The sequence below is a fragment of the Aptenodytes patagonicus genome, unplaced genomic scaffold (genome assembly GCF_965638725.1).
Source record: "Aptenodytes patagonicus unplaced genomic scaffold, bAptPat1.pri.cur scaffold_77, whole genome shotgun sequence".
Classification (NCBI taxonomy): domain Eukaryota; kingdom Metazoa; phylum Chordata; class Aves; order Sphenisciformes; family Spheniscidae; genus Aptenodytes; species Aptenodytes patagonicus.
The window spans coordinates 486,122-504,849 of record NW_027472026.1 but is presented as its reverse complement, the minus strand read 5'-3'; the positions used below and the strand labels follow the sequence as shown (position 1 = coordinate 504,849).

The 18,728-nt window shown below is 43.1% G+C and overlaps 1 protein-coding gene across 2 annotated transcripts in view; it reads left to right on the top strand.

Moving 5' to 3' along the window:
* Positions 1–862: 862 nt before the first annotated feature.
* Positions 863–18,728, top strand: part of MAPK15 (mitogen-activated protein kinase 15) — a 36,809-nt gene continuing 18,943 nt past the window's right edge. For both annotated transcript variants that reach the window (XM_076363685.1, XM_076363684.1), the window contains exons 1-8: positions 863–999; positions 4,424–4,522; positions 4,972–5,001; positions 7,633–7,723; positions 8,279–8,409; positions 8,567–8,730; positions 10,212–10,351; positions 11,725–11,782. In XM_076363685.1, coding sequence (XP_076219800.1) covers positions 931–999; positions 4,424–4,522; positions 4,972–5,001; positions 7,633–7,723; positions 8,279–8,409; positions 8,567–8,730; positions 10,212–10,351; positions 11,725–11,782 — 782 coding nt within the window. In that variant the 5' untranslated portion in view covers positions 863–930. The remainder of the gene's footprint in view (positions 1,000–4,423; positions 4,523–4,971; positions 5,002–7,632; positions 7,724–8,278; positions 8,410–8,566; positions 8,731–10,211; positions 10,352–11,724; positions 11,783–18,728) is intronic.

Sequence of the window (18,728 nt, the reverse complement as noted above, 5' to 3'; positions counted from 1 at the left end):
TCCTCCCTGTTATCATCTGCAAACTTGCGGAGGCTGCCCTCCAGCCCACCATCCAGCTGATTAATGAAGAAGCTAAACAGTACTGGCACCTGTATTTACCCCTTGGGTATACCACTAGCGACTGACCTCCAGCCAGACTTCATGTCACTGATAACAAACCTTTGGTTCCAGCAGTTCAGCAAGTTTTCAGCCTGTCTAACCACGCACTTAACTAGTCTGTACTTACTCAGTTTGTCAACAAGGATGTTATGGGAATCAGTGTCTGCCAGAACATGCTGCTAGCAAGGAAAGATTTGCATTGTAGGCACTAGCAATAATGGTTGCTAGATTAAAAAAAAGTAGGAAAAATTTTTACAGTGCATTCGAATGACACCAGGTGCTGAGAGCAACGTCTGACATGCCCCGCTGACACCAGCGCACTTCTTTAAAGTTTATCAGATGAAGGCACAGATGCGCTACGCTGGAGAGGTTTTACACTTTTCCTGCGCCACTCCCCCGCCGCACTCCTGGAAGCGCAGAGCGGCACCGCGGTCACAGCCCGCCGCCGCCCGAGGGCAGCCGTCCAGCGGCGCGGGGCTCCCCCAGCAGCCGCGCACTCAGCCAGCAAGCGCGGCCGAGCCCACAGCAGCACCTCCGGCCGCGCAGCAGAGCGCCCGGCGGGGAAAGAAGAAAGAAGGAAGGAAGGAAGGAGGAAGCGGCCACACTGCGCCTCAGGCCTCGCAAACGCCGCCGGCGACCGCCGCGTACAGTACGCCGTCACGCTGTGCGCCTGCGCGGCCTTGGGCCGCTTGGCGCATGCGTTTTGCGCTGGGGCTGTTTCCATAGCAGCAGAAATCAACAGGGAGAGCGCCGCGCGCGGCCTAGCGTGCCGTGCGGTGGAGCGCTTGTCCGCTCGCCGGGCGCGCCGCCCGCCGCCTCGGCTTGCCCGCCATGAGCGTGCCGGAGGTGGAGGCGATCGTCTCCCAGAAGTACGAGATCAAGAGGCGCCTGGGCAAGGGGGTGAGTGCCCTGGGTGCCCTTGGGAGCTCGGGGAGCCGGGCGGCGGGGTCTAGTGCTGCTCTGCGGGCCGTCCCGGCGGCGCCTTTGTCTGCGGTCTCCCGGTCCCTGCCGCAGGCCGCTGACCTGAGCCGCGTCTAGTGCTGGAGGTCTGAGGGTTTATATAGTCGAAGAAAAACTGGACTTTGAAATATTTGTTATGCCTAATAGAGGAAAAAAAATCATAAATGGGAGCCTGATAACTTTCTGTGACTTCTTATAATCATTTCACGACTAAATTTCAGAGGAAGGTAAGTGTTACGTTGTAGCATATGTGAAACTGAAAATACCTTTAAATCCCCCATCAGATTTTTTTTTCTGTAATTTACTGGAGAACCACCACACAAAGCACCGACCTTGCATGTACACCTGGTTTATAGTAAAATGAATCTGAGTCTCAAAGTATATCCTGTTTGTGCCAGCCAAATTCTTTTGCATTTGCTGTAACCCCATTACTTCAATTATTATGCTGCATCAAGTAATTTTTTCCCCATAAAATTACGTATTTTTATATGTGAGCCAATGTTAATTTCTAAGCTCTTTCTTCTCAGGCAGTCTCTAAACCCTTCCTGATTATCTGCTTTTCTATTCTGGGAGCTCTTTGCCATTGTTTAGTTGTGTTGATACTAGTAGTTAAGTATTTCATGTACAATTAAGGGGGCACATGGGGGAGGCTCATCTTCTTCATTATCCTCTAAGACAATGTTTTGTTTTTCTCCTTTTGAATTCACACTGATCTTTCTTATGGCTGTATTTCATTCCGAGTTTGCCTCTGACTTGAGGTTTGCTGCCATCTTGTTACTAGTTATCAGCTTTCTCCCTTTGACTGAATGTAATATATTACATCCTTTAACATGCTAGGTTCTTCGAACAGAATGACATTATTCTTTCATCTGAAATATCAAATTGTTTGAGAGTTCTATTTGGAGACTTTCACAAACAACTACATACGTTCAGGTCTTTAAAGGACTTTAGTAGCTTCAGGTCCATCATCTAGGCATCACTGACATTATCAAAACTACTAGTCAAGCTCTTAACTCAAGTGGTTCCAGTCTCCTAAATACCTGTGTTTCTGCCTCTTGTATGCAGAAAGTTCTGTATGTATTGTGTATGTACACAGCTGATGTACTTACCTGAGCACTTAAAAGGCCATTGTAGTCCCTGAAACAGGTGAGGACTGCCCAAAAAATAGAGCAGAGAAGTGCAGCAGCAAGGGAGATAAGCTGTTCCTGTACAGTGATGGAATTCAAACAACTTTTTTTTTTTTTTCTTTTTTTTAATTAAAAGCTGTGTTGTCTACTAAGGGAACAGGAATTTCTACCTGAGTTTTCCCTATTCTGGATGACTGCGTGATACTTGCAAGTGGTGATTTTCTTAATTTTAGGTCATAGATTTGAATCTTAACATTCCACATTCTAGGAGATGCCTTACATCTGCACAATGGGGTCATTTCTCACTCAGAAATGCCCAGTTAATGTTTAAATACTCGTACAAAGTAAAACAGCTGCAATATGTGATATTGAGTGATTTTCATGCTTAAATGCTCAGATAGTGACATTGAGGCACACTTCTGAAGAATATGTATGGTCCTGGAGTATGGGTTCAGGTCCTTTGCTGTGCATCAGGAAGTACAAACAGTTGGAATATAAGTATCTCAGATAAGTGCTATAATACTACACTATTGGCAATTGGGATGCGTCTTTTCTTTTTTCCCAAGTAGTAAGTGATAGGACGAGAGGAAATGGTGTCAAGTTGCACCAGGGGTGGTTTAGATTGGGTGTTAGGAAAAATTTCTTCACCAAAAAGGTTGTCAAACATTGGAACAGGCTGCCCGGGAAGTGGTTGAGTCCCTGGAGGTATTTAAAAGACATGCAGATGTGGCGGTTAGGGACATGGTTTAGTGGTAGACTTGGCAGTGCTAGGTTAACGGTTGGACTCGATGATCTTAAGGGTCTTTTCCAACCTAAATGATTCTATGATACTGTCACTACAGGCCTTGGTAAAAAGTCTCTTTCCATCTTTCTTACAAGCCCCCTTTAAGTATTGAAAGGCCACAATAAGGTCTTCCTGGAGCCTTCTCTTCTCCAGGCTGAACAACCCCAACCCTCTCAGCCTTTCTTCGTAGGAGAAGTGTTCCAGCCCTCAGACCATTTTCATGGCCCTCCTCTGGACCTGCTCTAACTGATCCATGTCTCTCTTGTACTGGGGACCCCAGAGCTGGACACAGTACTCCAGGTGGGGTCTCACCAGAGGAGAGTAGAGGGGCAGAATCACCTCCCTTGACCTGCTGGCCAACACTTCTTTTGTTGCAGCCCAGGGTACGATTGGCCTTCTGGGCTGCAAGCGCACACTGCCGGCTCATGTCTAGTTTTTCATCCACCAGTACCCCCAAGTCCTTCTCGGCAGGACCGCTCTCAATCCATTCCTCCCTCGGTCTGTATTGATACTGGGGATTGCCCCAACCCAGGTGCAGGACCGCTCTCAATCCATTCCTCCCTTGGTCTGTATTGATACTGGGGATTGCCCTGACCCGGGTGCAGGACCTTGCACTTGACCTTGCTGAACTTCATGAGCATGTACATCTGCTATTGGCTGCTTTGGGGGCCAGGATGCTTGACCTTGTGGACCTTTGGTTGGACTCAGTATAGATGTTCTTAGTCCTTGACTCAACTAAGTATTGCTCATTGGCCTAACCTCTCTTTCTTCTAGGTAGCTGGTTGTCATGGTTTAACCTCAGTTGGCAACTGAGCACCATGCAGCCGCTCGCTCACTCCCCCCCCACCCCCCGGTGGGATGGGGGAGAGAATTGGAAGAGCATAAGTGAGAAAAACTCATGGGTTGAGATAAAAACAGTTTAATAATTGAAATAAAATGATAATAATAATAATATGATAATAATAATAATACACAAAGCAAGTGATGCACAGTGCAATTGCTCACCACCCGCTGACCAATGCCCAGCCAGTCCCCGAGCAGCGGCCCCCCCCGGCCAGCTTTCCCCCAGTTTATGTACTGAGCATGACGTCACATGGTATGGAATGTCCCTTTGGCCAGTTTGGCTGTGCCCCCCTCTGAGCTTCTTGTGCACCTCCAGCCTTCTCAGTCGGTAGAGCATGGAAAACTAAAAAGTCCTTGGCTAGTGTAAGCATTAGCTAGCAACAACTAAAACATCGGTGCGTTATCAACTTTGTTCTCCTCCTAAATCCAAAACACAGCACTGTACCAGCTACTAGGAGGGAAATTAACTCTATCCCTGCCGAAACCAGAACACTGGTGATTACCTCTTCTTTCAGTCCCTCTGTGGAGTACGTTCTACTTCCACACTGAAGGTCTGAACTGTGCTTAAGATGTCATAGTACACTGCTCATCTGTCCTTTTTTCTCCCTAGGCTTATGGCATTGTATGGAAAGCAATCGATCGCAGGACAGGAGAAATAGTTGCTGTTAAAAAGATTTTTGATGCTTTCAGGAACAGAACAGATGCTCAGGTGAGAAATCATTGTTCTAACATGTCCTGAAAGATGTGGTGGGAGTTCATAGATATTTTCAGGATTTATGTCTCTGAAAGATGTTAGTTATTGACAATTATGTACATAATAATACAGTCTACAGCTATATTAGGATAAAAAGGAGTGATAAATATCAAGCTTTGTATATCATGGCATCTACAAAATACTGTTTGATGTCCCTGAGGAAAAGCTATCTTCATAGGCATGCACAATTTGATTCTCCCTTATGTTGTTATGCTATAGTGTCTAAGCACAGAGAGCACACTTGTGACTCTCTAGTGAGCGACTGCGTTTTTCCTAGCCTGTCTACCGTATAAGTGTTTCCTCTGCTTTAGAGATTAGAGTGGATTTAACCCTCTCATTGGAAGTCCATACTCTGTTCTGTCATTCTGTTGAGGTGATAATAAACTTTTTTTGTTTATTTCTAGAGAACATTTCGAGAGATTATGTTCCTGCAGGTAACGTCCATTTTTCCCCCTCCTCTCTGATTTTTAATTATCCCTGATGTTGTTCACATATTTTCTTCCCATTTTCAAAATGCAATGATCAGTGTTGACAACTCTAATTTCTTTTCTGCACCATCTTGGCAAACAGTCTTTCCATGACTGGGTAAACACACCTGAATGAAATGGAGAGTTGGTCTTATTTTTTCTTTGAGACATGCCCTGTTCTTTCACCATTTTTAGCAGTATGTCTACTCTAGAATCACCATATTGACTTGCACTTTCTGTCACTTCTTTCTTCTTTGTGGACAGAAAGTGTTTTTCTTGAATTCTAAATGCCATGATTCAGAGGTGGGGCTGGGGTGTGGAAGAGATTTACATGCCAGAATTTTTTTCCTCCATCATGTGGGAAGCAACTTGGCCACTTGAAATAATCAAAGCAAAACTAAAAAGGAAGTTCTGTATGGAATTACTTAAGGCTGCTCTTGTTTTGATATAATTGACCACACACTATGCCTAATTACTTTATCAGTGGCAGTGGCATTAAAATTATCTGTCCATTCCTCCACAGACTTAGCATGTAGAAACATCAATGTTTTTGAATAGTGATAATGTTGTTGTAACTATGATTTTCTGAGGACACAAGCAAGGCAGGGCTCATATGAAGAGGTATTTCCTAAGACTGTCAAGTTTAAGTAGGAGAGAGATGAGGTTTTTTTCCTTTTTAATCATTCTTTAAGCCTGAAATAGAAGCCACAAACTAAAAGAGCTAAAAACATATGAGAAAAATTCCTTAGAAGTTAATTACCTGTAAGTTAGATCATCTCTGAAAGTATAGCACTTCTGGAGTAGATGGGTGGAGGAGTTGGGAGAAGAAAAAGAAGGATATTTCTTCTGAAGGAAAGAACGGGTCATTCTGGGGGAGGGAGGTTAATGTGCCATTAAGCCCTTACTTTCATGACTTTTGGTGCTCAATAGACTCCCCCTCCTATTTTTGAAGGTATTTTATAGCTCTTTCTTGAGGTTCAGGACTGAGAGATCAGAAAGGGAAAGACATAAGAAATATTCTTTCATTGGTAACTGGATGTTTGTCTTAATTTGCTTGTCTGTGCAAATTCCTTCCTGTGCATGATTGCTTAGTTTAATCTGTGTGTTTATCATAAGGGCATTTGATGGACTGGATGAAGTTTATTGTAATTGAGAAGTGTTGATGTAGAATCTGGGCATTTTGATGATTCTCTTCTGGGTGATACGTAGTATGCTGGTCATTATGCTGCTTGCAGGTTTTCTGTTTATTGTTCAGTATCGTTGTAGATCTATTTGGTGCATTTTGGGCCACATTTTAGAATGTCATTTTTGGTAATTATTTCAGTGAGAGCATTGTTCTTTAAGCAAAGATAAGTAGGACTGGCTCTGACAAGATTTTTTTTCAAGGTAGGATTTTTTTTAGTATAGATTGAAACTTTTTCATAACTTTCCATTATCAGTTCCAGGGCAATACAGTGTGAGACAATGGGGTTTTCCTTCAGTGTGAAGTAAGTTCTTAAACGGTACTCAAGTAACACTGTCAAGACTGATCTGCATCTCTAGAAAATATTCCTTTTGGGTAAAAACTTTTTTTAGATTATTTGGATGGGTATTCTGAATATTGTCCTCAGAATAAATGCAAAGGTAATTGATGGCCTGGCTGTATATTGCTGCTTTGTAAGTGTATTTTCATGGGTTGCTGCAGGTGAGTGTGTTGGTTTGTGGATTTTTCTAGATGTTGTACATTATAACCAATTTTTGTCTTTGCCTCAGAGTCTAGGAAGATGATGCTGTTGTAAGACTGTGCTGGAGATAGCTTAATACTATGATTTTTGATACTGTTTATAACTGAATTTGTTATGGAAATAGATAAAGAGTCTATATTACTGGTTCAAATAACAAAAAATTCAGTTATGTATTTTAGATACAAGCGTAGGTTTTATGATGCAGCTATTTACAATTTTATACTCGGTAGTTCATGAAAATGTTGGCATATTGTGAAGTGTTCTCTAGCTGCGCAGAAGTGTTAGCTATAGGAAATAAAAGTTGTTAAGACTGAGGATTGAGTAAATGATCTTGACAGTATTGTCAGTCTGCAAATGTGAGGATAGAATTCACTTCCAGTTTAAGATACCTGTATTTAGGTATCTCTTTGTATGCTGACTGTCTGATCTCCCATTACAGTCAGTTCAATCAATGCAGCCTGCAGAGTGTTTCAGCATACCCTCAAATAGACACTTTCTGGTTGGTTGGGTTTTTTAATTATGAATATTGATGGCAACTTTGTTCTATTTTCACTGCCACAATAATTCTTTGCCTTCAGTAGGAAATACGCGGTGCATAAAGTTGACTGGATTTTATTCACAAATGGTATAGAGGGATTTTTAGAACTAATGTCTCAGACAATAGAGATTTTCCTTTTTTTTTAGATTAACTGGCTGGTTTCATACTGTGGAGCAAGCTTAAATCCTTTTATTTATTTCAGTAGAAGCATAATGAAGGAAATAGCATGTTAATGTTTGTTTAGACAATAATACAAAATTAAATAGGCTATTGTCTGTTTTTATGACTTACAAGCAAGACACTTGATTTTGACTGTTGGGTCTTTTCCCTCTGGAGGAATTTGGAGAACATCCAAATATCATCAAGCTGCTTGATGTTATCCGAGCTCAGAACGACAAGGACATCTACCTCATCTTTGAGTCCATGGGTGAGACTTAGCATTGCATCAGCCATTTAAATACAGCCTCTCTTATGACTTATCTTTGTTCCCTACTTTGATAGTAGTGTGTTGATGATTTACGTGAATATTCATGTAAGCAGACATATAAGTAGGAGCAGTACAGGGGTTTTTATATATATATATATCTCAGTTGTGATTAGATGGGAATAGCAGTGAAATTTTAAAGGGAGTAATAATTATATGAGAACTGGCTGGTGGAGATGAAGGAAAGACAGCAGTGAGCAACCAATTGGAAGGCTTGTAGAGACAGAAGAGTTGCATATGGAAGAGACTATGTGCAATTTTATTATAACAAAGTATGCAATAATAGAACAGTTACCGTAGCATGAGCTGCAAGTCAAACTGATAATACAGAGAGATGGCAGTACTATTAGTAATTACAGTATTAACTTCTGTTGAGGATGCACTTGAAAGATTACAGTTTGAACAATGGTCTATTCTGGCCTTGCTTTGAGGAACTTATATTCACAACTTGATAATCCTTTACTGATGTAAATATATTACTGATGTGATATATTACAGAGACAGATTTACATGCTGTGATTAAGAAGGGGAATTTGCTGAAAGATATCCACAAGTGTTACATTCTCTACCAACTCCTGAAGGCAACTAAATTCATCCACTCAGGAAATGTTATTCACAGAGATCAGAAGGTATATTTCAGTCATAGTCTTTATCCTTCGCTCAAGTTTTCTGTTAAACACTAAACGGAAAAGTATGAAAAGAATGAGACTAGGAGAAGAACCTTGATAATAATCTTCTGCCATTCAAAGAGTAAAAAGCTTATTAATTTTCCTTTGTTTAATTTAGCCTTCAAATATCTTGCTGGATGCAGACTGCTTTGTTAAACTTTGTGATTTTGGGCTGGCCCGTTCTTTATGTCAGATGACTGAGGACCAAGGCAACCCTGCTCTAACGGAATACGTGGCAACACGCTGGTACCGAGCCCCCGAGATCTTACTTTCCTCTCGGAGGTAACTGCTTAATATGAGCAAAGGGATGGGATTCTATAATTTCTTCACCACTGGGAAAATTTATTGTCTAAAAGTCTTAAATCTTTTCATTTTAGATGTCACCAGATGTAATGTCATGTCAGCAGTCCATTTTCTCAATATGCATTTAAACTTCAGTTCTGCAACATAAAAATCTCTCATTACATGTACATTTCCTTCCTGGCTTCTTAGATTGTCCATTTACATACATTATCAGCTCATCTGTTTGTCATCCTTTCTCCCGCTAGACTTATGCTTTCTCCCCTTAAATCTGCATCTTTACAAAATTTGGTTGAGTACCTTAGTCCTCTTTTCCAAATTTAACAAGAATTTTTTGATAGACCTTCAGAAAATATTCTGCAATCAAAAGTTAAATGAGCTGCCTGTTAGTCAGGCCTAGTCCTTTTTTTGACTTAAATATACAAAATCTTATTGATCAGTGTCCTGGTTTCAGCTGGGATAGAGTTAATTTTCTTCCTAGTGGCTGGTATAGTGCTGTGTTTTGGATTCAGTATGAGAATAATGTCGATAACACACTGATGTTTTAGTTGTTGCTAAGCAGTGCTTACACTAGTCAAGGACTTTTCAGCTTCTCATGCCCTGCCAGCGAGAAGCTGGTAGGGGGCACAGCCAGGACAGCTGACCCAAACTGGCTAAAGGGATATTCCATACCATATGATGTCATGCTCAATATATAAACTGGGGACAGTCAGTGGGGGGAGGGGTGACCGCTGCTCGGGAACTGGCTGGGCATTGGTTGGCAGGTGGTGAGCAATTGCATTGTGCATCACTTATTTTGTATATTCTTTTATCATTATAATTATTATTTTCCCTTCCTTTTCTGTCTTATTAAACTGTCTTTATCTCAACCCACGAATTTTACTTCCCCCCCCCCCCCCCCCCCCCCGACTCTCTCCCCCATCTCACTGGGGTGGGGGAAGGAGCAAACAGCTGTGTGGTGTTTAGCTGCCTGCCAGGTTAAACCACAACAATCAGAAAAGAAAATAAATATAGGCTGGGTTAGTATCACAAATTTGAAATGTGTATGTTTTGCAAACTGTCATTTACCCATTGTTTGGCATTTACTTTGCTTAAGTAATTGGAACTACTTTCTAGATGCCCTGAAAAGTCAGTTGTTTCCAAACAGCAATTTGTATCTTCACTGTTGGTCATATGAAAAGTATGTATTACCTTGTCCTGGCATTTACCTTTAATATATTTCCTTTTATGGTTTCCTAGAATAGACTTTTAGTAGGATAAATCTCCTTTCTGCTTTATGCTTGCCAGTTTCATGATTCCTGAATCTCGTTCACTTTATAGTTAAAACCTGTGAGCGTTCGTATTCAAGGAGTCATCAAGCTTTTTTTTCCTAGAAAAATAAGCTAATGTAGATGATGTGAATACCAGGTACAGAAAAACATTTGCTTGATTTAGTCCTAACTCTGTTCTATTCTTATTTGTAGTTACACTAAAGGTGTAGACATGTGGAGCATTGGCTGTATTCTGGGAGAGCTGCTACTTGGGAAACCTCTTTTTCCTGGAACATCAACAGTGAATCAAATAGAGCAGATCTTGAGGGTCATTCCTGCCCCATCCCCGGAAGGTAGGACTCTTCTATGGGGAAAGGTATTTAGAGAAGAGATTAAAAGAGTGAAAGAAAGCAGCCCAGCTGGATCAGGGAAGAAGGTCTCTCTTGTGAGTCATTCTAACATCTTTCCAAGGAAATTAAAGACTTAATTGTGAAATGTTAGCGTTAGAGGAAAATAAGCCGTACTTGATTAGATGAGAAACAAGAACCAGGCCTTCAAAACATTTTTGAGATTTATAAGAGGATAACAGTTTAAAACAGAGTATCATACTTCAGTGGGACTTGCATAGTAAAGGTAAATTGGACTTTGTAGTCCGGAAATCTAAACACAGAAGTGAAAGCTGGAGTAAATATATGTTAAATCCAAAAGGGGGGATGATGATGATGATTATTATTATCTTCTATGAGTTCCAGTCTAACAGCCCATACACTTTATAAACTTTTACATGTTGATATGTTCTAACTGAGCTAGCAAATAGTTTTTAGAAAAATAACTACCTTCAGTTTAAGGACATCACAGTTTTGGAGAATTCCATTCCAGCTTAGTTATTTATAGTTTTTATTAGAGATTTGGTTGCTGTGAATGAAATATGAATGGAAATGTGTGTGTGAAAACACCAAAACAGGAGTTAGAAGAATAGCCAGCACTAATCACAAAAATGCTATTCCATTCTCAGCAATACAATTGAGAAATGTGTTGATAATGTCATAACCAGAAGGTCTGCACTCTAAGACAAGACCACAGGACAAATGACTCATTAGCAGAAGGTCCTGTATCCTTACCACAGGACAATGGCTGCACGGTTGCAGCATGTCACAGGCACAATTTCTTTTTCTTTTAGCCAAACAAGTGAAAACAGACACTTGTTCAAAACATTATTGCTAACAAGGAAAACCAACCTATGAGCAGCAACTTTGCCTAGGATTTATGGGGACCAAAGCAGCAAGATTCTGAAGCAAAAAAACATTCCATAGCAACTGTTGACTCTTTGAGAGTATGACAGATATGTTCAGAAAACAGTTCATCGTCACCAATCAGAAAGAACCCCAGTGGATGTGATGAGGAAATCAATAGCTGGTATCCCTTGTTCTCTGTGTCCCATGCAAGTGATCCTGGCCAGATCATTTGGCCTCAGATATCTTGGTGCTTCTGCATATGTGGGTATAAGAGTGCAAGTTTATGAAATCTATGATAGAATTTACAGGAATTGAGAAAATCAGCTTAGAAAATTTGTAAGTAAATATTCCATCCCACTTCCATAAGATCTCCCATTGAGTTTTATTAGGATAATTTCCTATGTTAATATCAAATATTTGCTTTCCTTCATAAACTGCATAGCTCTGGTAATCCTAATCTTGGCATTAACAATATCTTTTCATTATTGCAGATATTTTGGGTATGCAATCAGATTACAGGTCCTCAGTTATTAACCGCATGAGTTCCCGGTAAGCCTTGTATTTTCAATGTTGACTTCTGAGACACAATCTACTGTATGATGTTGACAAAAAGTTCCCCTGAAGTTCACCTCCCAATGTTCACCAGTGGAAATGATTTCTGCTCTCTGCAGATTCACCTACCTCCAGGGAAGGGACGTAAAGTTTAAAAAAAAAAAAAAAAAAAAAAAAAAGATGAGAAGACCAATGACATAATCTAGGAATAACAAAACAAAATGAGGTTGGCCCTATATTCCAAGCTATTGTCATGTGTACTTTCTCAAAATTAGAATATTTTCCTATCCTGAGTCATTTGGGTATCTGATGTCATTGGTTTACACATGGAAAGCCTGAATCTATTCAGGCTGACAGCTTCATTCCAGCTGCTTAACGACTCTCACTGTGATTATTTTTTTTTTTTAAATTTTTTTTTTTTTTCCTTATATCTGTCATGGTTCATTTGGATCCTCCAGTTATGTACACAGACTACCACATAATTCTGCATTTATTACGTGTCTAATTAGTAAACATTAGTAAACTTTATGCTATCTTACGGCCATAGCAAATTACTCGCCAGTCTCTACGTATTCTCTACTCATATCTGTCATGATACTAGTGGGCATCCCTTCTCATCGGGGAGTCTGCAATACGCATAGCCCAGCTATGTGTGGTATGAGTTCTCTGAATGCTTACTGATATGTTTTTATAGGTTTAGGTTAGGGTGGCTCAAACCATAAGCCATGTTCATGTTCACATGAACAGCATATGCGTTTTCATGCTGACTTTTGCTGACCTCTTCAGTTGGCATCCTGGAGCATTATTTCCTTTCATTCAGAAATGCCAGGATTCCTGTATCAATCTATGCCAGGTAGTTGAGGAACTGAGACCCTTTTGTCCCTGCTGATTCTGCTGTCAGCACAGCATGTGTGTTTGACCTTGTCAGGGGGAAGTGGATGGCCACAGTATCCCATAGGAATTTCCCTTGATGCAACTTGTGAATGTTGCTTCTCATCCTTCTGCTGTGCACCTGTACTGTGTTTGGTTGGAATTGAGTTAATTTCCTTCATAGCAGCTGGTATGCTGCTGTGTTTTATATTTGTGACCAAAACAGTGTTGATAACACAGCAGTGTTTCAGCTGTTGCTTAACAATGCTTGCACAGCAGCCATCAAAGCCGTCTCTGTTTCTCACTCTGCCCCGACAGCGAGTAGGCTAAGGGTTGGCAAGAGGCTGGGAGGGGACACAGCTGGGACAGCTGACCCTCACTACAAGAAGGACATCGAGGTGCTGGAGCGTGTCCAGAGAAGGGCAACGAGGCTGGTGAGGGGTCTAGAGCACAAGTCTTATGAGGAGCGGCTGAGGGAACTGGGGTTGTTTAGCCTGCAGAAAAGGAGGCTGAGGGGAGACCTCATCGCTCTCTACAACTACCTGAAAGGAGGTTGTAGCGAGGTGGGTGTCGGTCTCTTCTCCCAAGTAACTAGCGATAGGACGAGAGGAAATGGCCTCAAGTTGCGCCAGGGGAGGTTTAGATTGGATATGAGGAAAAATTTCTTTACTGAAAGAGTGGTGAAACATTGGAACAGGCTGCCCAGGGAGGTGGTGGAGTCCCCATCCCTGGAGGTATTTAAAAGACGAGTAGATGAGGCACTTAGGGGCATGGTTTAGTGGACATGGTGGTGTTGGGTCGACGGTTGGACTCGATGATCTTAGAGGTCTTTTCCAACCTCAATGATTCTATGATTCTATGATTCTAACCAAAGAGATATTCCATAAAATATAGCAGCGTGCTCAGCAATAAAATGGGTGGGGAGGAATTTCTCCAAAGTAGCTGTTGCTCGGACACTGGCTGAGTATCAGTCTGCTGGTGGTAAGTGATTGCTTTTGCACAACTTGTTTTTTTGGGGTTTTTTTTCCATTTTTCCCTTTTTTCCCCCTTCCAATTATTGAACTGCCTTTATCTTCACCCATGAGGTTTTCTTGCTTTTGCCCTTCTGATTCTCTCCCTCATCCCATTGAGGGGGAGAGAGCGAGTGACTGGATGGGGTCTTAGCTGTCAGCTGGGGTCAACCCATCAGAGTGGGGGTTTTTTGGCGCCCAACATGGGGCCAGAGGGGTTTGACATCACAATAGATTTGACTGGAGTGTACTAGGCAGGAATTTATAGTAGTTACTATAATAAACACATCAGTGTTTAGCTGTGGCTAGTCATAACATTGATGTATTTGTTCTCGACACTGGTTTATTTCTTCCTTTACCTGCTCCATGGCATGCTCCCTCTCTTACTGTACATCAAATTTGAGGGTTTGTTAATGGCTGCTTTCAGCTTTTGCAGTTTCCTGTGCTGCTTAGCACTTCTTTGTGTTTTGCCTGGGAGACATGATAAAAGCACTGGCCTTGAACCTAATCTGGTATTTATCCATCCGCGGGTCCTGAAGGAACTGGCGGATGAGGTTGCTAAGTCACTATCCATCATATTTGAGAAGTCGTGGCAGTCCGGTGAAGTTCCCACTGACTGGAAAAGGGGCAACATAACCCCCATTTTTAAAAAGGGAAAAAAGGAAGACCCGGGGAACTACAGGCCAGTCAGTCTCACCTGAGTGCCTGGGAAGATCATGGAACAGATCCTCCTGGAAGCTATGCTAAGGCACGTGGAGGACAGGGAGGTGATTCGAGACAGCCAGCATGGCTTCAGCAAGGGCAAGTCCTGCCTGACTAACCTAGTGGCCGCCTATGATGGAGTGACTACATCAGTGGACACGGGAAGGGCTACAGATGTCATCTATCTGGACCTCTGTAAGGCCTTTGACGCGGCCCCCCACAACATCCTTCTCTCTAAACTGGAGAGGTATGGACTTGATGGGTGGACTGTCCGGTGGGTGAGGAATTGGTTAGATGGTCGCATCCAGAGGGTAGCGGTCAACGGCTCAATGTCCAGATGGAGGTTGGTGACGAGTGGCGTCCCGCAGGGGTCTGTATTGGGACCGGTACTGTTTAATATCTTCATCAATGCCATAGACAGTGGGATCGAGTGCACCCTCAGCAAGTTTGCAGATGACACCAAGCTGAGCGGTGTGGTTGACACGCCAGAGGGACGGGATGCCATCCAGAGGGACCTGGACAAGCTCCAGAAGTGGGCCCGTGTGAACCTCATGAGGTTTACCAAGGCCAAGTGCAAGGTCCTGCACCTGTGTCGGGGCAACCCCCGGTATCAATACAGGCTGGGGGATGAAGGGATTGAGAGCAGCCCTGCCGAGGAGGACTTGGGGGTACTGGTGGATGAAAAGCTGGACATGAGCCAGCAATGTGCACTCGCAGCCCAGAAGGCCAAGCGTATCCTGGGCTGCATCCAAAGAAGCGTGGCCAGCAGGTCGAGGGAGGTGATTCTGCCCCTCTACTCTCCTCTGGTGAGACCCCACCTGGAGTACTGTGTCCAGCTCTGGAGTCCTCAGCATAAGGAAGACACGGACCTGTTGGAGCGGGTCCAGAGGAGGGCCACAAAAATGATCAGGGGGATGGAACACCCCTCCTATGAAGAAAGGCTGAGAGAGTTGGGGTTGTTCGAGCCTAGAGAAGAGAAGGCTTCGGGGAGACCTTATTGCAGCCTATCAGTACTTAAAGGGGGCTTATAAAAAAGATGGGGACAGACTTTTTAGCAGGGCCTGTTGCGACAGGACAAGAGGGAATGGCTTTAAACTAAAGGGGGCTGGATTTAGACTAGATATAAGGAAGACAGTTTTTACGCTGAGGGTGGTGAAACACTGGACCAGGTTGCCCAGAGAGGTGGTGGATGCCCCATCCCTGGAAACATTCCAGGTCAGGTTGGACGGGGCTCTGAGCAACCTGATCTAGTTGAAGATGTCCCTGCCCACGGCAGGGGGGTTGGACTAGATGACCTTTAGAGGTCCCTTCCGACCCAAACTATTCTATGATTCTATGATTTAGGCCCTACATTGGTTCTGTCCTAGTACCTTGGGAACCGTCTTGTGGAGACAATTAGCAACTTCTCCTCTTCTCAACCAAGAGCCGATTTGTAGAGGAAATGAAGAATGGCACCTCCCCCTTCCTCTCTCCTGGGGTAGATTTCTTTTCTGCCTTGTTACAACAGCTCATCAGTTTCTTGAACATCCTTGGGTAACTAGAATGTTCATATTGGTATATGTCAAGAATCTGATTCTGGCTTTTCCTAAGGGTAACTGACTATTTGTGAATGCCACACAGGGATGTGCCCTGGGGTAGTCGGGTCATGGGTCACAAGTTGCATAGGAGAATTTGGGCAGGTACCTAGAGCAATTTTCATGTCCAGTGGTGTGGGACTGCACACCCGAACAAGCATGGTATCCTGTTGAAGTGACAAAACACCTGAAGAAAGGATGCCTTGTCTATGCCAAAGAGACACAACTTCTCACGCTGTGCTGAGGCCTGGCCTACACCTATCTCAGTGAGGTGAAAGGGTCTCTGGATCTGAGGACATACAAATGGACACTCTGGCTGAGAAAGAGACCCAACCCTCGGCAATAACAGTTGCTTCTAAACAATGGAAGAGGAAGTCAACTTGGTTAGTAAGGAAGAAGCTTCTAAGAGGAAGCAGGAGGAAGAATCAGAAGAGGCAGCCTGTTCTGCAGCAGAGCAGCCACAAGAACAAGAGAGGGAAGAGACAGAAATCATGAATGAGTGCAGAAACCACCCGGTCCTTATTCCTGAATGAGCTGTAAGATATGTGGAAAGATTACAGCTGTCATCTAGGTCAGCAAATTACCACCTGGGTGCTCTGATACTAGGATACTGGGGCCAGTGCTGAGTCAGGAATTAGAGTGTAAGAAAGCACAGCAACTGGGATCTCTTGCTAAGGACTGGGGAACTGATAAAGGGATCGGAAGAGGGGCAACAATCTGCAGCTTCTGGAGGTGACTTCTGTCAAGCGTGAAGGCAAGGTATCACCTCAGGGAAGATCTTGTAAACTACTGAGGCAAGTGGACGACCATTGAGGGAGATATCTAGCATTAGGGAATTGGTGGTGGAGGTGATCTACAGCAACGTGGGCAATAACCAGGGTTCCATAGATCTGGGTGAAGTCCAGTGCACCTAGTCAAAAGTTTGTACGGAGCACACCAACACTGTATGTCAGCACCCTGACAATAATTGTACAGACATTGAGGCACCAACTGTGGACAGACTGGCTGGCCAGCTCTAGCAATACAAAGAGACTCACTCTACCTCCCCAACCCTATGGTCCTGTGTCTCAGCTGTAGAAAAACTGTCACAAAAGTTCCAGCAAATTCAAAGAGAGTATGTTTTCCTCCCCCATACAGGTTGGCATCTTACCTATGAAGAGTGTCTCAGGGAGTCAGCTTTTCTCTTCTCAAAGGAAAGGGAACCATGCATGCCACCCTGTGGTTCTATCTGCATGACCATGGGGAGGACATGAGGAAGTGGGACGGTCATCTGTCTCAAGCCTAGAAACTTGTGTATGCGAATTGCAAGGAAAAACAGCAGCCAAAAAGGGTCCATTCAGGAAGATGACTGCTCCAGTTGCTGTTAAGCAATTCCCCAGACAGAGTGGAAGGACTGATCCTATGATCCTGGTTTGCAATTACAGGAATCAGGTAATGAATGCTCTGACCAGGAATAGAGGGGCCATGCCTCCAGCCAGGCAGAGGGAAGGCATTACCGGGTTTATTGGACTGTATGGATTCAATAGTCTGGCACATTGGACCCACAGGAGTATAAAGCTCTGCTGGACACCAGTGCACAGTGACCTTAATGCTGTAAGGATACAAGGAGACGGAACCCACCTGGATTTCTGGAGCGAAAGGATAATCCCAACAGTTATCTGTGTTGGAGGCTGAAGTGACTCTAACAAGCAGTAAGTGGCAAAAGCATTTGTGACTGACTTGGAGGCTCTGTGCATCCTTGGAGTGGACTACATCAGGAGAGACTACTTCAGGAACCCAAAAGGGTACCAGTGGGCTTTTGGTGTAGCTGCCATGGATGCAGAGTATTAAACAGCTGTCTAGCTTGCCCAGCCTTTTAGTGAATTCTTCTGTTGTAGGATTGCTGCATGTGAAAGAGCAGCAGCGGGGGGGGTGGTGGTGGTGGTGGAGTGAGCAAGCGAGTGGGTGGGGGCTTAGCTGCCAGCTGGGGTCAATCCACCACAGCACCTCTGAGAAGAGCTCTCTCACTTCTATAACCCTTCTCTGAGTAGTGAAAGACAGCAAGTGGAACTCTTGATTCATTCCTGGCTGAAATGCCCTTTTATTTGACAGCCCTACTCTTTGGATGTTACCTTCTTCCCCCCCCCCCTCCCCCCCCAAAAAATGTGAAAGTTGAGTGGCTAAGTTCTGCTAGATAGCTCCAGCTAGGTAAAAGAGCAAGTGAAATCTTAGTCTTCAAAACTGAAAAGATTTTTTCTGAGCCATTCAGTCCAAATGCTATGTTCAGTGATGGATCATTTTTCTAAACTAAAAGAATGTCATGGAGTAACAAAATTATTTAAAATATAAGTAAGAATCGTGTTTTAAAACTGATTTTTCAAGTGTATTAGATATTCTCATGTTCATTATGTTAATAATTATCTTTAGGATTTCAAAATGCAAAACCAGATTTTTAAACTTCATCTTCTCATTGCAAATTATACAGAAATATATTTCTGTGATCTAAGGGCTGGATTCATGGGATCTTAACAGTTCAACTGAAACATCTAAGTTAGGAGTTTGGGCTTCCTGCATTGTCAAAAGAACAAAAGAAGGACTCCAGAGGACTTGTTATTCCCTTATGTCTGATACTGTCTGATATCTCTCACTCTTTCCACTGAAACAAGAGAAAGACTAGACTTGCAAGTTCATCACTTCATGTAGGTTCCTAGCGCTAGGAGGGAGGCATTCAAACCTAATCAAAGGGGTAAAAGACTACTGTACTCACAGACCTATACTTTATAGAGTGTTCCAGGATTATGACACACT